The sequence below is a fragment of the Protopterus annectens genome, chromosome 14.part0 (genome assembly GCF_019279795.1).
Source record: "Protopterus annectens isolate FY-2018-M chromosome 14.part0, PAN1.0, whole genome shotgun sequence".
In the NCBI taxonomy this organism is placed as follows: Eukaryota; Metazoa; Chordata; order Ceratodontiformes; family Protopteridae; genus Protopterus; species Protopterus annectens.
This window is the reverse complement of record NC_056748.1, coordinates 497,675,849-497,694,671: the sequence shown is the minus strand read 5'-3', so window position 1 is coordinate 497,694,671 and position 18,823 is coordinate 497,675,849. Positions and strand designations below refer to the sequence as shown.

The window sequence follows — 18,823 nt, the reverse complement described above, 5'->3', positions numbered from 1 at the left end:
CAATCCTGGTTTGATGCTTGCCTGCAATATATTTTCAAGTACAAAATTAAAACGAGGGTATTTTATTACCCTAATTCCTTGGGGATTGTTATATTATAGTTTGTTGTAGGACCAGCTTGCATTCGCACTGGTATAGGGACTTCCGTATCACCGCCTGATGTCGGGGGGCCACGCAGTAGTTGTTTAGAGGGGGCTACCTGTGGTGAGAGCAAGAGAAAAACAGAGGGTGAGTTTGTAAGGAAGAGAAATAGTATTACCCAAGGCTTTTAGAGCCTCACACACAAAACCATTTTATATTAGACAATTTGTTTACAGTTATTGCAGAGAAAAGCCTAGTCGCCAATAGATACAGTACATGACAGCAATAGAATACTGAGCAGAGCACAAGGTCACTGTAGTTGCAGTAATTAGCACTTCAATATCACAAAATCAGCAGTCAAGTTGATATGATACCTTCAAAAAACTATGCAGTAACCATTAGGACGCTAGTAACAAAATAAGCAGCTAATGCTTGTAATACAGTGACTCAGCTAAGAAACATTCTCATTTATCATGCTGTTTTACAAGATAGCACTGTCGTTGTACCTAGTCGCCAAAATGGCTGTAGTCAAATTAGGCACATTTATAATAGGTACCTTATGGTGAAAAAACACTATGTATATGCTAAGACAGTTACACGTTGACCAAAGAAGTTAGGCTACAACCCAATCGCTAATATAGCATAAGCTTATCAAAGCTTATATATATATATATGTGTGTGTATATCACTACATTACTACTGGTAACAGTGCTTTTCCAAGTAAGATTAGTTTGCAGATTATAGTACCGGAACCATGGACCCCTGCATGCAAAGCTGGACTCTGAGTGCTGACTATCATGTTCTTGGTGTGTGAGCTGTGTGTTATTAAGTATTTGTTACTGGATATTGTTCTGACAGTGGATATTAATTGTAGACTTCTATGTGTATAGGGCATGTCATTGTGGGCTGCTGTCATGTACCAATGGCGTACCTGTCAGTGTCAGACGTATATCTGTCAAACATTCATCCCAATGCATAACCTGTGTGCTAGCTGATTTCTGTTTGTCTTCTGTACCTGTGTGCAGATGTCAGGTATCCATCTTGGCTGCTTACAGGCAGTCTATGCTTGACTGACACTGACATGTCTACCCAGCTGAGTTATGAGTGCCACAGCTAGGAAAACCCACCCTGTATGCACCACATGCCATGGATACCTCAACTGGACTACCACAGTCAACAGAACATGCGTGGGTACAGGTCCCCAACCCAGACACTGGCAATGTTATGTAATATATGTGGCATACATGTCATTTGGAGCACCTCACTGGCCCTCCGCAAGAAGTAACCAGATGATTGAATGTTGCATTTAACTGTCACCCTGGGGATCACTCAAGTGGCATCAGTTCATAGATGGCCTGCTGACAAATGTCAGGTGGCATGATACCACTGTACTCACATCCCCTACTCTTCTCATCTCTCCCTGGACATTAGCCTGGTACACACCTAGCAACACCTGCACCTTTGGACCCCAGTACTGACAAATGTGTCAATGTGCATTACTGAGAATAACAGTGTCTCTGTGTTTGTAAACTTGTAGTTGAAATTACCCTGAAGGCCTTCTCACCCACTACACCCCCCATTGCCATAGTTAGAAATTGCTGCTGTTGTAATGGACATTAAATGTACCTTGTTACATTCTTCACCCTATGGGCTACCTGGAGCTTGCAGTACCAGCATAACACTGTTGTACAAATGGGTAGATAGGCATGGGTTACCCTCTGAGCCCTTTCAAGTGTGTGTATGTGTGAAATTGTGTATATTTGTAGGATACAGCATTTTGAGGTCACATTCTCCAAATACACTACAACTTGCCATACAGTATAAGGGATAGTGATGTTGCTGACATTAGGAGAGCCATGACAAACCTTCACTCTACTATCCCTATGGCATATGCAATAAATGCACATCCCTGTAGTAGCACTGATTAGATAGACAAGGGTTTGTATTTCAGTCCTGGTCAGTGTGTGATTCTGGGTCTGTCAGAGCATTATCATGGGTTTCAATGATTCAAATATCCATTGTGGGATATGGGTGCTGGGTATACCGTCTTTACACCATGGTAGCCCCAGTACATGTCCAAGGTCCACTGCCACCATCAACCTTACAGGTAACTGATTACACTGTCCAGGCCAATGATGCATGTGTTGTGTGCACATTATCTGTAACAGAATGGATTCACTGACAAGGTAGTTAGCACTGATAAACCCAGGTCTCTCAGATGTGTCTATGACTGTTGTGTTTGTCAATGTGTATATGAAGTATATCATACTATGTATTGTTCATTAACACCCGGTACATTTCCCCATTACCATACTGTACAAGGCCTGGTTATGTTCTTCTCTTAACAAGAAACTCTGGACACACCTCATCCTAAAAACTGTGTGGTGTGTACATTTAAGGCCAAACACATTAGTTAGCAATAAGTACCTAGGTAGGGGGTTTTACTCTCAGTGTTGCCAAGTAAGTGTGTGTGTATGTGAAGGGATCTATCTACTTCAGTTTGCAGAAAATACATGTCCCAGGAGGTCATCTGTCTGAGAACTGACTGGCAACCGCTAACATTTCAAAGGAATCATCTTGTGGTAATTCATTCCATCAAAACTAGTAGTAGATGTGTAAATGCCATCTTCCCCACTGTACAGCTGTGCAATGATACTGAAGTTGGCATATATAGTTGGGTGCAGATATTGTGAGCACAGCCACCCTCATTGGGTTTATTGTGTGTATCCCCCCACTTAGTCTGCTGTAATACTGTACAGTTTATGTTAACAGGTTAAGTAGTTGTCAATCTCACTATGTGTGATTCTATGCCACCCCACACGCTCCAAAGTGGAGGGCTGTGCCACCCACACCAGCACACCTATGTTTACCAACTCCAGGACTGCACAACATTGAGGAAGAGGATATATACCCTGCCAGTACCATCGTCAATGACATTAAACTGGCAGACTGATTATTTAGTGATGTGATGATGTTCATCGTGTTACACTGCTGCAGTCATTACACTTGGGTTATCCTGCCATCAGGCAGTCCCGCAGTCGGCCAGAGTTCCAAAGTCTTGATCCGGCGTCGGTTGCTGTTGCCTCCTCCCTGACGTCAGCACGACAGGGGTATATAAGATGCAGCCGACGCCATTTTCTCCAGTTTTTCTTGCCGCGTGGTGCCCGAAGCAGAAGCAGTTCGCAAGTGCTAATTGGCCGACTACTGAGATTTTCATTCCGAATCCAGAACTGAAGTCTTCTAAAAAAGCTAAGTACCCCATTAGGGAAACTTTTTCTTGCCTCAGACCGATGTCAGTAAAAGTTAATAACTGTATTTCTTGTGGGAAGCAAGTACCTCATAAGGATTTTCACTCCTATTGTATTCCATGCCTAGGCCCTGACCACGACGTCACTGGTTGTCAGTTTTGTGCTAGGTTTAACAAGCGCACTATTAAACGTCGGTTTGATTTTGCTCGACATTATTTTGGTTGAAAATTCAATTACACCATGCTGTCGGAAATTCTGATGACCGCAATGCATAAAAAGCGCAAGGACAAGGACAGGCATCCGAGGCCAAAAACTGACGACGAGGCCTCTTCTAGGCCGGTCGCCGGTTCTCCGGTTTTCAGCGAGGCGCCTACGCAGCCCCTGACTACCGCTTCCACAGAACCACAGACCGCCTCCGGCTCCCACGTGGAGCGGACGTACTAGGTCTTCAGCTTACTAATCCTAAACCTACAGAGGGAACCGAAGTAGCTGAGCAATCCACAGCTACAGAGGGTGTTTTCAGACCTACCCAGTTAACCATTAAACCCTCTGCTAAGTCTAAGCCCCCCTTAAAAGCAAAGAAACAGACACAACTCTCTCCAGGACAGGCTTCCATGCCTAAGAAACAAATGCTAAAAATGGCCGAGGACCTAATCACCCTGATCAGGGGTTCCTTCCCCCTCCCGATAAAAGGCCCAGACAGGATGCAGACTATGAATCTTCTGACCAGGTGTCCCTTTCCTCAGACACTTCCTTGGACCTAGGATATTCTTTACCCCCTTATGAGGATTCTGATGCTGAGGAATCATTTCCATCAGCCTCTCTGCCTGAGGATTTCTCCTTTGGGGAGACCTTACATACCATGAGGGAGCATTTCCATTGGGAAGGCCAGGATTACTCAGAATCCAAGAAAAGGCTCAGAGACTTCCTTTTATTGCCTCAACACAGACCCTTTGCTATCCCGCCAGTTTTAGACATTGTGGATGATGTGTACACTGAATCCAGTTTGAACCCTGACTCCTTACCCCCAGCCCCAGTTAAACCTGATAGATATTACAGAGTCCCTGACTCTCACAAATTACTGTACAAAAGCCCTGTTGCTGACCATGAAACTATTTCTCAGGGACCCAAAGGGATTAAGGCCTCGTCAGCAAAAAAGCCAGTTTCCTCTGACAGAGATTCCAGAGCATTAGACAGATGGGGAAAGAAGGTATATACGTCTGCAACTTTAGCAATGAGAGCTTTGAATTGCCAGTTTCACATGCTAAAATATCAGCAATTTCTGATGTCTCAGTTGAAACAAAAGATGCTTCCAGATTCAGATCCTCCTAACTTAAAAGAAATGCAGGATTCATTGCATGCAGCTGAACAAGTGGGAAAACATACTTTGCAATGTGGGTTTTATTCCTTAGAGGCCGCCTTAGAAGCAGCAGTTACAGGCTCTGTCATTAGAAGGCATGCTTGGTTAAAAGAACATACGTTACCAGATCATGTTAAGGTCAAATTATTGGATGCACCTTTGCAGCGGGATGTGCTGTTTGGAGTTAAGGCAGAGGAGGTATTAAAGAAAATGGAGGATAAGGCAAAATCTATGCAAACGTTAAAAGATTTCTTACAGGTTCAGCCTCCTCGTTTTATCTGAAATTGGCCAACAAAGAATTGGTCCTTTCCAGTCACAGATAGACCACAAAGGGGCAGATACAGACGTCCAAGAGGTAGAGATCAGACACAAGGCCCTTACAGGCCTCGACAATGGGCTGCACCAGGCCAGAAAAAAGGGGAAGACAGGTCTCAACCTTATAAAAAACAGCCTCAATGACTTTCCATTGCAGCTGCCAAACAGCTGTCTCTTGGCAGCCCCCTTAGGAGGAAAACTGGCACTTTTCTATCACAACTGGCATTGCATCACCCAAGACAAATGGCTTCTCAACATTGTATCTCAAGGTTACAGGTTCCATTTTCACACCCTGCCAAGGCTAAAAGGAATGCCAAATCTGCCACCAAATCAATGAGCAGAGGCTCAAAAACAAATTACAGCACTCATGGACATGAGAGCTATAAAAAGATACCACCACAGGAACAAGGGCAAGGATTTTACTCAAGACTCTTTCTAGTTCCCAGAAAGGACAAAGCTTGGAGACCCATTCTGGACCTTTCTACACTAAACACTTACCTGGATGTTCCAAAATTCAAGATGTTGACACTACAGCAGCTTCTTCCCATGCTGGGCACGAAAGCTTGGCTCGTGACTTTGGGCCTCAAAGAGGCATACCTGCATGTCCCTATCAGACAAAACTGCAGAAGATACCTCAGATTTCTAGCTGGTTCAATGCACTATCAATTCTCTGCACTGCCCTTTGGCTTATCTACTGCGCCCAGGGTCTTCACAAAGTGCCTGGCACCAGTATGCATTTTGCAGGCAAAAAGGAATTCAAATTTATGCATACCTGGACGACTGCCTGATTCAAGCAGAGAGCAAGGACATTCTACTAAAGCATCTGGCGTATGTAAAAAAGTTAAGTTGCCTGGGGTACACAGTAAATGAAAAGAGATCAAAACAAGTGCCCTCACAACAAGATAATATTCCTGGGTGCCAGCTTGAACACAATGGCCCAGATGGCTTATCTCATGCCAGACAAGCAAGGACAACTGACTCAATATTTTCAATTAATGGCAACAAAGACCCAACTCCCTGCAAGAAAAATTCTGCAGGCCTTGGGCTACATGGCATCTTGCATACTACTAATTCCATATGCTAGACTGCATATGAGGAAACTACAACGGTACCTAAAGAGCGTATGGTCTCAACACTATCAAAGTTTGGAAACAGTTATACCACTAATTCCTTGCCTACAACAGGAGTTTCAATGGTGGGCACAATCTTGTCACCTCAACAAGGGACAGCCTTTCGCTCAACCCACAGCCAGGCAGACACTGACAACAGATGCATCGGATTACGCCTGGGGAGCACACATGGCAGGAAAGTGTATCCAGGGCGAGTGGCCCACAAAGCAAAGGCATCTCCACATCAATCAAAAAGAGATGCTAGCTGTATAAAATGCTATTATAGCTTTCAAGGACCTACTGCATCCAGGACAATTACTACAAAAGACAGACAACACCACAGTTATGTAGTACATAAACAAGCAAGGGGGCACACACTCATACCCCCTCTGCAGACAAGCCATGACCTTGTGGAATACAGCTGTAAACTACCAAGTTCATCTGCAAGCACAATTCCTGCCAGGAGAGAAAAACACACTGGCAGACGACCTAAGCAGAAACATTATGGACCCTCACAAATGGGAACTGAACCTACAAATATTCAGAATGATAACACAAAAATGGTGTAGCCCGGACATAGATCTGTTTGCTTCCCCAAAGAACTGCCAATTACAGAAATTCTGCACAAGGAGCTACCATCCACAAGCATGGAAAATGGATGCCCTCTCATTCAGCTGGAAAAAACTACAAGTATACACTTTCCCTCCTTTACCTCTCCTTCCAAAGGTACTCATAAAAGCCAGGCAGGAAGAGCCAAAGATGATCCTGATTGCACCAGACTGGCCATGCCAGCACTGGTACACAATCTTAAAGAACTTAGCACAAGAACCACCCTGGATTTTGCCTCAAATCCCACAGTTACTGACACAGCACAACAATCAGATACTTCACAGCCAGCTAAAGACCTTAAATCTAGCTGCATGGAAAATTCCTTAGTCAAGCAAGCAATGCCTCTCTCCAAAGCTGTTATGGATGTCATTCTGGAGGCCAGAAGGCCTAGCACCAGGAAAGCATACTCGGATAAATGGAAGAGATTCTGTGCATGGAACCAAGCGCACAGCCTTGACCCTCATGTCCCAAACATTCCTCAGATACTGCAATACTTAACTGAGATACTGGACAAGGGCCTCTCTTTTTCATCCATCAAGATCCACGCCTCAGCTATCTCTGCTCATTACAACACGGATCCACCATTTCTTTCTAATCCTTTGCTCAAACAATACCTCAGAGGGGCTAAAAACATAAGACCGTCCCATAGAGCACCTACACTAACTTGGGACCTCAACTTTGTTTTGGAAAAATTAACCTTACCTCCTTTTGAGCCAGCTAACACAGCAGAATTAAAATACATCTTTTGGAAAACTGCTGTGCTACTGGCAATAACATCAGCATGAAGATTTTCAGAATTGCAGGCACTAATGGCAGTGGAACCTTTCCTCATCTTCCACCAGGACAGGATGTCTTTAAGAACTAACCCTTTGTTTATACCAATGGTGGTATCAAGTGTGGCTCTAAACCAAACTATTCACTTGCCAACTTTTTATCCAAAACAACAGAACAAAGGGGGGAGACTACTACATTCCTTGGACATTCACAGACAGTTACGCTTCTACTTGGACAAAACCAAAGCTTTCAGAAAATCTGAGCAATTATTGGTAGCATACGCTGCAGGAGCACAGGGAAAAGCCATTTCAAGGCAGACTATTTCAAAATTGATAGGACATTGTATACGTTTCTGCTATACCCACCATGGGAAATCTGTACCCAGCAGCTTTAGATCTCACTCCACCAGGGCAACAGCCACATCAACTGCCTACCTCAGCGGAGTACCTACCAAGGATATTTTGGAAGCAGCAACATGGAGTTCTGTGCATACCTTCACCAAACATTACCATTTGCCTTTATACTCCAAATCCAGAGCTGGCTTCGCCACTGCTGTACTGCAGGGCCTTATAACCACCCCTAATGCCTTATAGATCCAGCCTCCCTACCTCAGCTTTGGGATTCCACCCAAGTGTAATGACTGCAGCAGTGTAACACAATGAACATAGTACAGTTTTGTACCTACCATAAATGTAGATGTTCGAGTGTAAACACTGCTGCAGTCCAGGTTACCCTCCCTCCTTCCCCTCTTACTTTCTGGTACTTACCTAGGGCATCTACCCTTTATTACCTATGGGGAGTATTTGCTGGTAACTAAAAATGGTTGTTTGCTTTTCCTTTGTATTTTTACTAGCAATTTGAATTGCCTACCTATTTGGGGGCACATGACATCTGGGGCAAGAAAAACTGAAGAAAATGGCGTCGGCTGCATCTTATATGCCCCTGTCGCACTGACATCAGGGAGGAGGTGACAGCAACCGACGCCGGAACAAGACTTTGGAACTCTGGCCAACTGCAGGATCGCCTGACGGAAGGATAACCCAAGTGTAATGACTGCAGCAGTGTTTACACTTGAACATCAACATTTATGGTAGGTACAAAACTGTACTTTTTGCCTATTTTGACTTGGTGGAATTACTTAGGCTAAAATGAGTTCACTGCAAAATTAAGTACATCCATGTGTACAGTATTCTCTGTTTATTGCATCAACACCAAAGCCTGTGTGTGTGTGTGTGTGTGTGTGTTATTCACAAACATTTGGTTTGTGCCACCCAGTACACTTACCATTGTCCACTGTAGAAGGGCTGCTGACTTCAGCCACCATGCACTCACCTGTATACACCCCTCAAACCTATCAGCCATGTGGCACATGCATTAACTGTTATACATGCCTATTACTTGTGTTCAGCTGTACCCAGGATATGACACAATCAGTGTGTCACCACAGTGCCCCACCCCTTGTAGGAAACAACAGCAGGCCAACATCCTGTTGATACATAGACACCTACAACACAAACTGAATACATTATGGAGACCACAATCAGTTAGTGTTAATAACAGCTATAATGCATCATGGCTAGACAGCTACACATCCTGACATGTAAGCATTAAACATTCCAGCTGAAAACATGTTACACAGCATTACATTGCTAAAACTTAGTACATTCACCCTGTGGATCAGAACCATATTAGCATGTCCTTGCATCAATGATATGGATGACAGGGATGTGGCACACGTATCATCATATGCACAGGGTGTGTTATGGGTTTGCCAGAGACCTAGGCTGAGCCGTTTGGTTGACATCATGTGTGTGTGTTAGGGGGTTTCGTTATCAGTTGGGCTGTGCGGATGTGATGCATGTTGGTAAGCAGGTTCCCTAGCTTTGTTGGTGATGTGTGTGTGTATGTATGCACACAGTTCTGCCATGTGGGGGCCTATACAGGGGTTTGTTGGACAGCTGCAGACCATACATGGCAGGGTGTGCAGTTCACCGTGTCTGGCCACAGACACAAGAACTGTGCCTGTCAGGGGTTCCATGGGCACTACCAGGTACAAGCCCAGATATGGTACTCTCCCCTGATGATGACAAATGTCCGTTGTATCTGAGTCCTTGTTGTGACCAGCCAGGACCACGTGCACGTGGCCCGCTGTATTGTGTTGTGGACAGCACCCCCCCCCGCAATGCTGGTGGTGGTACTGCCACTATGGGAGCAGCTGTGACTTGTTGCACATCCACGTAGACCTACACCTGTTGGTGTTGCTGATCTACGTCCATGTGGCTGTTGCCCTACTCCCACCATATGCTCTAACACAGACATTGCACGGTAGAGGGTTCCCACCATCTCACCCAACCATCTATCCTGGACCTCTGCAAAATGATGGTGGGCACCTGCAAGATCACGGATGTAGTCAAGTACAGCAGAAAGAATAGCCCTCTGGAGCCTCAGACTGTGTCTGCTATAATGTTCCATACATGCCTGTGCCTCCATGACGGCCTGAAACATGCATCTGGTGACACCTGCTGTGGCACTTCTGCCAGGGGCATGATGGCCAGCAGCCCTCCTATGAGCAGTCCTGTACATCTGCCTGTGTGGTACCTCGCCGGTCATCCAGCTATGGCTGTTGTGTACAGACACATTTGCTATAGTCACCACACTGTCCTGTCCCATGCCACCACCCGCCAACTGTCCCTCATCTATGACCACTGGTGATGGGGTATGTATAGACATTGTGACTGTATGCAGGGATGGGGTGGATACAAGTGGGATGTCAACCGATGGCACAGCTTCAGCCCCTGACAACCCTGCCTGTGACTCACCATACCTGTCATCATTGTCAGAGTCTGTATGGACACTAACATCAGTTTGCCTGACAAAGGGACCCTGACCCACCTCGCCACCTGTGAGGGGAAAACAAAAAATTTAATTTAAGACCTGTACATCATTGCTTACTTCCTACATACATATACACACACACACACTTACAGGTGCGGTGGCACAAAGATATGACACAGACCTCTCATTACCCAGCAGTCAACATGTATGACATATGGCACTCAGCATGCACTGCAGCTATACTCAATCCTTGTTACCAACATTATATATCTCTGTGATGCATGAGATGTGTTAGTAGGTGATGCCTCTTCCCCTGGAGCACACTGCCCCCATGTACACAGTATTGCTGTGCACCTGTTCAGCACCCTGGCATGTACTGTGCACCATTCCTCACTAGTGTACACACCATTACTGAATGTGTATATGTATTGCAGTTATATTTGCTCTGTTGCTTACAGCCCCTATGTGTTTATCTGACACATACCTGGGATGATATGAGGACAGATGTCAATAGTGAATGCCTTGACCTCTAATTTGCAGATCTCATCATTAGTAGTGCATATATGAGCAATAAAATCCAATTACACTGACAACCTTCAAAGCTTACTGTTGCTCTGAGGAGTGTACACACCCTTATTGGCATGCCAGCCTCTTCCCTGATATGCACTGAGACGACAATACTGCATATGTTAACATTACGCACACCTGATATGTGACATATGACCTGTGCAGTCAAATGCAGTACTAAACAAATGTGTTAGTTGTGCAGATGCTGATTGAGATGCTTATAATATGTGGGTTGCATAAGTGTGCACACCCTTAACACAATGTTTTTTTTTGCAGCACCTGTTAAGTGAACTATAGCAGTCACTGTTCCTGGAAGGAGTATACTAACATGACCCATCTTCACTTGCCATTATTTGGTCACTCCGCCCTACAAATGTCCCCCAACTCTGACGGATTGCAAGATCAGCTCATGTGCACAGCCCTTGGAGGTCACACAGTGCCCTCACTATTGCTGTAGAGTCAGGGTTATGTCTGGCCCAATTCATGACCATGACTGTGTTCAGATACAGCCACTCTTAGCGAGCTTTGGATGTATGCTTCAGTTCACTGTTGTGTTTCAGGATGACACCCCTCCCCATCCTCAGCCTTATTGCGGATGTATGACAACTGTGGGCCACACGAGTGTCATTTTGCAGTGTTCCAAATTCAGAACACCATGTTTACTGGTCTAGTTCCTGCTAATGAACAGCAAACCTAAAGGTGTATACTGGCACCAGCAAGGTACAGATGGGGATGGTGGGCCTGAGGTGGAGTGAGGTGTTGCTTGTGCACTACATGTATCTTTATTAATACTGTCTGGAGGTTTCAGCCTTGGTTTCAGTACACCATTACACATTGTAACACATGCCTTTGGGAGACTTGATGTTCTACATATGCTACCTGTAGAGGGCCCTGGATGATTTCTTCTGTGGAACAACTCTTCTATCTGATTACCCTAACCCATAGGGCACACTTATGCAGAGTCCAGGTGATTGTCGACACAGGTACTGCACAGACAGTACTTGCTAGACATTCCTGCAAGTCCCTCAGTGTTGCTGCATGTTTCTGGGCAGCCTCCGTGACCAGTTTGCAACATGTGTTGTCATCTGTCTTGGATGGGCATCTGTTTATTTTCTACATTAATGTTGTCCCATACTTCATAGTCACATACATGACTGTCTGCACTGTTTGCAATGTTATATGCAATGGTGAGGTAAGGCTACGTCTCCCGCTTCTGAGTGGTACCTTTTGGATATGGGATCCATTCTATGGTTTGTAAGATGTGTGCAAGCCACTGCTGTCTCTGTTGCAGGTGAGTGGGCAAATGTCATGGACATACTTCTTGGACAGCAGACCATTACTTGGTGTGACTTTGAGGCCCTGTACTTGATGGAAGGTGCGTACTCAAGAAGAGTAAATGCTGTCAGTACCTCGAAAGCTGCTTCAGCAATACATTATTTGGAGTGTGTGCACACACATGCTTCCAGTGTTTGTTAAGGTATGTATTCCCCACATTTGTTGTCCTAACATAGGATTCCATATTACACATTCATTGCTCATGTTAGGATCACATTAGGTTGTAAAAGGTGTAGAATGTGGTATTGTGATATGCCGTTGTGTAGATCTGTAACAGTTGCCATTGTAATAGTGGTGTATACACTGTATAATGGTAATGTTTCAGAGATGTCCCTACTGTAGGTCATTTGTCCAACCATTATGTTCATCTCTGTCCACGCATCTTGCATTGACAGGTTGTTAGTTATACTGCAGGACTCTTACATACCCTTCAGATATGCCACCATGGTGATCACTGTGATGCAGTGCAGTTAACAGCAACAATAAGTGAACATGCATTATGGGTAGGTATGTTAAATGTGTGCATGGCAAATACCATGGCCATAACATGGCCTGTGTATTGGCAAACCTGAACAAAACAACTCCATACTCACCAGCTACAGGCTGCTGCTCCAGTTGTATACCAGAGGGACCTACATAGTTGTGTGAGAGATGTAATGTCAGTAGCCACACCTGAGGCATTGGAACATGATGGGAGCAGCATTTCAGTACATCAACAGTACAAACCCACAATACTAGAGATTATGCACATCTGTTCATTACTACATTGCAGCAACAGACTATGTTATCTGACATATGCATGAATATACTTTACAGATGAAGATGGATAAGCACCAGTGGTCTACTAGTGTGCCCTGGGGCCATACCTGCGCACTCCTCATCCATTGTGTGGGTAGCACCTACCTCCACAATGCTGTCGTCAGGTTCGTCACTTGGCTGGCGGACGGGTGCCCCAAGGCTGGCAAGGAGCTCCTCAGCATGTGTCAGTGGGGGCTGGATGGCATGACCCCCACCTGTGGCTAGCTGGTCCCTCCAAACTGCAGCAGCATGCTGATGGGCGTGGTGGAGATGTTGCACCTGCTCATAACTGCGGTTAGCAGGCTGCCATCGTTTACCCTGTGGACAAGCTCATTCCACAAGGCAGTCCTCTCCTGCAGATCATGGGCCGCATGTCCAAAGAGGGTTCTGTGGTGATGCACAAGTAAGTTTATTCTTATCTCATTCTCCTGTGGAGTATAAGCAGGGAGACGCTCCCGGGACATGGAACCTGGAAGACATAAACAGGAAAAAAGGTCTGAGGACCTCATACTGCAAGGATATCATAATTGTCAGCTGACATCCCCCCCCACCATATCTGCAGCAATCATCTGAACACGCAAATCAATGAGTATGCGTACACCAAACCTACTGTTGGGACATAGATCCTATTGTGCAACAAATATTGAAATGTGTTTCTATTCATGTTCCATGTTTGAAACACTATGATTGGTGGCCTGTTGCTGTCAATGTAACCTGCATGCCATTGTAATGGCCACTGTGGTTCCTTATATGCATGTGTTCTGTTTGCTATGCAGCTCATCCAAATCTGGTGTTTTGGGTTAACGGGAATATCTATGCATGCTGTTATAACTAATCCTGGATTGTGTTGACTATTTCGAACCCATATATGTTCTAAAACTGCAACACAATAGCATGTTTGGGAAGGCTGTTCTCAGCAGAACCACCTCTCCCACCTCCTCTGGCCGTGGCACCAGGCCACAGCACATCTGAGACCCACTCTGGGACCTCCTCATCTGATTGTCCTGCACTACCTTCAGGTGGAACCACCTCAGGGGATACTGGTACAATAATACTGATTAATATATCTTTGTTTATCCTGTACAATAATGCTGATTAATATATTTCAGTTTATACCTCTCTGATTGAATTTATCTGGCAACAAACTAAATTCTTGTTTTGTGTGTATATTCTGTATATATTACTTTAATCAAACCAAGTAGATTCCTGCTTATATATATTACTGTAATCAAACCAACTAAATTCTTGCTTTTATGTACATATTCTTGATATGTTACTGCAATCACTATGTGTAACACTGTTTCTACGTCTGTACCAATTAATGTTTACATTTTTCTGTATCTATGTTCTTGTCTGAGCTTTTCTTCCAGGGCCACCACTGAAAATAGGCTCTTTTAGGCCCAGTGGACTTGCCTGGTAAACAAATACAATAAATAAAATAATAAAATGCAAATGTATAGGTAGTAAATGATATTGGTGACTGGGGTTATAGTACAGTTTTTTGAGTAGCTCCTAGTAGTAGCTGAGTTTCTGGTAAGTTTCTAAGTAGCTGATGGATTGCTGTTGTGCAGCTTAAAGTTAACTTTTTCAAACCCATTATCTCTAGATAGAAGCTGTCTGGTATTTTCAGGATTTCATAACAAAAATGCATTTATTTATTTATTTGTATTGTCCTTTATACCCTCCCCACTTCCAGCCGCAAGGTTATGTCCACCTGCATTTCCATATTTTTTTCCTGGCAGGTATTTCTTTCATGGATTTGTTTTAATTCCTTGTAATGCTTCTACTGCATTATTTTACATGTGCTGCCATTTTCTTCTTCTTTTCATTGAATTCCTGATTCATACTTTGGCTTTGGCTTCCTTCCTGTGTTGAATAATTTTTGTCTGTAGGCAGATGGAATTTCCAGAACTGTGTATAAAATGCTTCATATCATATTAGTTATTTGCACAGTGCACTGTAGTCAGTTTAGATGATATTAATTGTTCAGTTAAATCTACAATAATTCTTACTATTTCATTCCAGATGTATATGGGAGGGCGACAGCATTTCATTCAAGCTATGTGTAGATAAGTACAATATCTGGCAAGCCACTGAGTTGAGCTGGCCATTACCCTGTGAATGGGTGAATGACATCCACCAGTTTCACTTTAGAAAAATGTCCATATACATTTTATAGTATTCTGATTCCAGACACACTCTTTAACTGAGGAATACAAAGCAACAGTTCAGTAAACACTGTGGTTCACATCTGTTAACATTCTCAGGCAGTCTAGACTAGAAACCCAGAGTACAAAGCTTTACTGATACCTGGAGATGGCTTTGAATCTTACAGCTTCCATTTTACATTTTGCCCCCCCCCCCCCCCAACACACACACACACCTTGAGCAGATTAAAAAAAAAGGCATTCCTAAACTTATTGTCTTGTACCTTATCTGTAAATAAGCTTGAACTTAATGTGTCTTCCAAAGCCCAAATTCTTCAAGATTGTGTGCAATACATGCTTCTTAATTTTGAAAACGGTTATTTAAATGTACTCTTTTTTTTTTTTTGCTCTCTCTCTCTCTCTCTCTCCTAGGAATTATTGTATCGACACCAACAGGCAGTACAGCATATGCAGCTGCAGCCGGCGCATCCATGATTCATCCAAATGTCCCAGCGATTATGATCACCCCGATCTGTCCACATTCCCTGTCTTTTCGACCCATCATTGTACCTGCTGGTGTAGAACTTGAGGTAATTAATGTTTCACTGTCTATTTATCTCAGACCCCAGAACACTGAATAGTATTTGAACCTGCTTTTGCTGTGCTGAGATCAAATTAAAAAGGTGACATTTGTTGAAAAAAGTCCTTATATTATGTATTTACCAGTCAGCTCTCTTCTGGATATGCTTTGCTTTTGATGTCATTTGTGTTTATTAACAGAAATTATTTTTTTTTGCTAGTTGTAAAAAGTGCAACTGATACATTTATTCTACTTTTAGGATACCGCTAGGGTAGCCCAAAGTGTATTCTATGAATTACTGTGGATAAAGCAGACCCAGTTTCATACTGAGTTCAAGGCAATGATTGATGATTGAGGGATTTCCCACAGTAGACCTTCTAACGATATGAGACTTAGACTAGCAGTGCCTGTGGACACTGATTCTCCAGAGGGAGTGAATCTTGATGTTACTGGTTGGGTCAGTGATAACACTGATTTGCCATATAAGAGCATAAGACAGATTCCAGTCATGGACTGTTCTGTGACTCTACATGAGGGGCTGTTGTGCAGAGTAGTATCTGACGTGCCAGTGAGCCATGAACCAATGCCAAAATTACAAAAAAAATGCAAGATGGCTCAAAGTTTGACCTGACTAGTGCATTTAGCGACAGTAGTTCTAAACTTGTGAATGAATGGAATTGTGTTCCATTACTAGAGAAGCTATTTTACCCTATGGATGCCTGTTGACAGTGAAATGCTAGTTTGCCCCAATAATGTATTAAGTGGGCTGAGCTAAAGGGGAGGATATAGAGCAGTGCACTTAGTGCTGTAAAAGTGAGCTCACAGACTCTTATATAGTGTAACTGCATATATTCAGTCTGTGCCTGGCATTACAGTGGCTTTATGTTTGGCTTGGTCTCTGTGTGAGTTTCTTCAAAGTGTGTGTTAATGATCTACACGTCTTTGATATGCTGCCATGGCTCATTGTTCAGCTGCTTGAACTGACAATGCCACAATGAACCCAGAAGCAGAGGGTGCTCGGTTCATAGTAGAACATGTAGTCATCAGGTAATTTCAGAGAAATCTTATCTTTAATATCCTGCTGGTGCAGTAAAAATCACATGCTAACATGATGTGTGAGTCACAGCCACTGGCAAAAGCAGTTATTACAATATGTATATATCTTTGTTTCTTATTAACAAACAGCTGCATCAGTGTACTAGCAAAGTGCTTTTAAGGACTTTTTTCAAATGTGAGTAACTACTCCTCATAAACCTTTAACAAGTTGATTTCAGGACATTAAGGGAATATTTACTAAAAGATTTAAACATTTCCAGATTAATCTTGGCTATTACAGCAGATCATCTGTCATAGCCTAGCTATACAACAAAAGGCTTTTGGCCATTCTCTCAGTTTCAAACAAATCATTGTTACTCGAGTGTTTCACTCACACACACAGTTTGAAATTAGTTAGAGCTGAAGTTAAAATTGCAAGCTGTAGTTCCTGTGCGACAGGGCTTTATTCCCACAGCCTTCATTTGCCTAGATGTGTGACCTTGAGCAAGTCACTTAACCAGGCACTTCTCCTAGGTTGCCCTCGGAAAGGGACTGTATGTCCAGTGGGCCTACCTGGTTAACAAATGGGATTATTACTATTATTATTATTATTATTATTATAATAGTCAACAAGTGAATGCCTACAGTTATCGAGCTCATCTTCATCGTGAGCACAGATGTCTGGTGTGGCATTGATAAATTAGCAGTACTCTGTTCACAGATATCACTACTGTTCAGAAAATCTTGAAAAAAGTCTACAGTTATTGTTGAGCGTATAGGCACCAAACATCGTAGGGCATGGAGTATATTGTAGAAGTAAAAGAAAGTAAAAACAGCACATGCAGATTAACCAGAAAAATTGGAGAAGACTCAACTGCATTTCAGTGCAGGAGACAAATTAGAAGACTAGTACTTGGCAGTGATATGGCAACTTAGTCAAGTTTATGGCTTCTTGGGAGCTTCATTTCCTACTGCAGCTACACTGACTAAATGATGGCATTTGCTGCTAGACTATATAATATATGTGTGTGTGTGTGTGTGTTTGTGTGTGTGTGTGTGTGTGTGTGTGTGTGTGTGTGTGTGTGTGTAAAAAATTAAGGTAAACATGAAAATATAGTAATAAAAGTTTGCAAATATCTCCAATTCAAAATGTACTGCTTGACAACCGTGAAAATGCATTCCAGGTAGGCCATAACCATTAGATGTTCATTATTAGATTACTGCTGCAGCAACTTTAGCTAAATGGATTATATCCTGCCTATGTTATAACAGCTGGCCAGCTTCCAAAGCTTAAGGACACCTTCCACATTCCTAGAGTAGTGCCAGCTTCAACAGAGCTGGAGAAATTCAGTGGTCTGGACGTCAAGCCCTTCAGGGCTTTCTTGCTGCCGAAGAACACTACTCTGGTGCAGTAAGTTCCCTTCAGGGAAAAATCCTTCTGCAATTTATTTCACAATATTTTTCTCACAAAACTGTTGTTTGCTAGGAATTTACTTTGTCTTGTACTAGCACATGACATTTCAGTCAGCTAGAAAAGAGTAGTTCTTTTATTAGTTTCAGTGTAGAGTTTTGTTTTTCTGAGGTTTACTCTAATTGTTATAAATACATTTTTATAAATTGCTTTTAGGGTCTAGTGCAGGTGTATGTTGTGCTTGTTAATATACTTTTTATCTGGTGAAAACACTGTTTTTATATTTAACATTTACAAACTACTACTGTCATCGTTACCAGGTTTCAGGCTTCTTTCTCAGCTTTACCATGGGATAACTTACTGGTTCCTCTGTTCTTTCTTCCTCCAGCCACAAAAGATGACAAATTCCAGACAGCCTTTGCCTCTTCAACAGGCCACTACTTTGCCTCAATTGCAGATAGGTTTCTCTGTAGTGTGGCCGTTTCTGGTTCCTCAGACTAGTCAGCATCTTTTTGGGGCCCTCTGGTATAGTCCCTTCAGCCGACTTGTCGTCTGTGGCTGTTAGAATGTCATTACTGGGCTTAGGTGAACCACTCTTGTCAGTCTCAGAAGACGAATGCT

At 43.3% G+C, this 18,823-nt stretch overlaps 1 protein-coding gene across 1 annotated transcript in view; it reads left to right on the top strand.

Moving 5' to 3' along the window:
• Window positions 1–18,823, top strand: part of NADK (NAD kinase) — a 1,020,436-nt gene that overhangs the window by 854,382 nt on the left and 147,231 nt on the right. Inside the window, exon 8 of the mRNA XM_044056259.1 lies at window positions 15,609–15,766. Within this exon, the coding sequence (XP_043912194.1) occupies window positions 15,609–15,766 (158 nt within the window). The remainder of the gene's footprint in view (window positions 1–15,608; window positions 15,767–18,823) is intronic.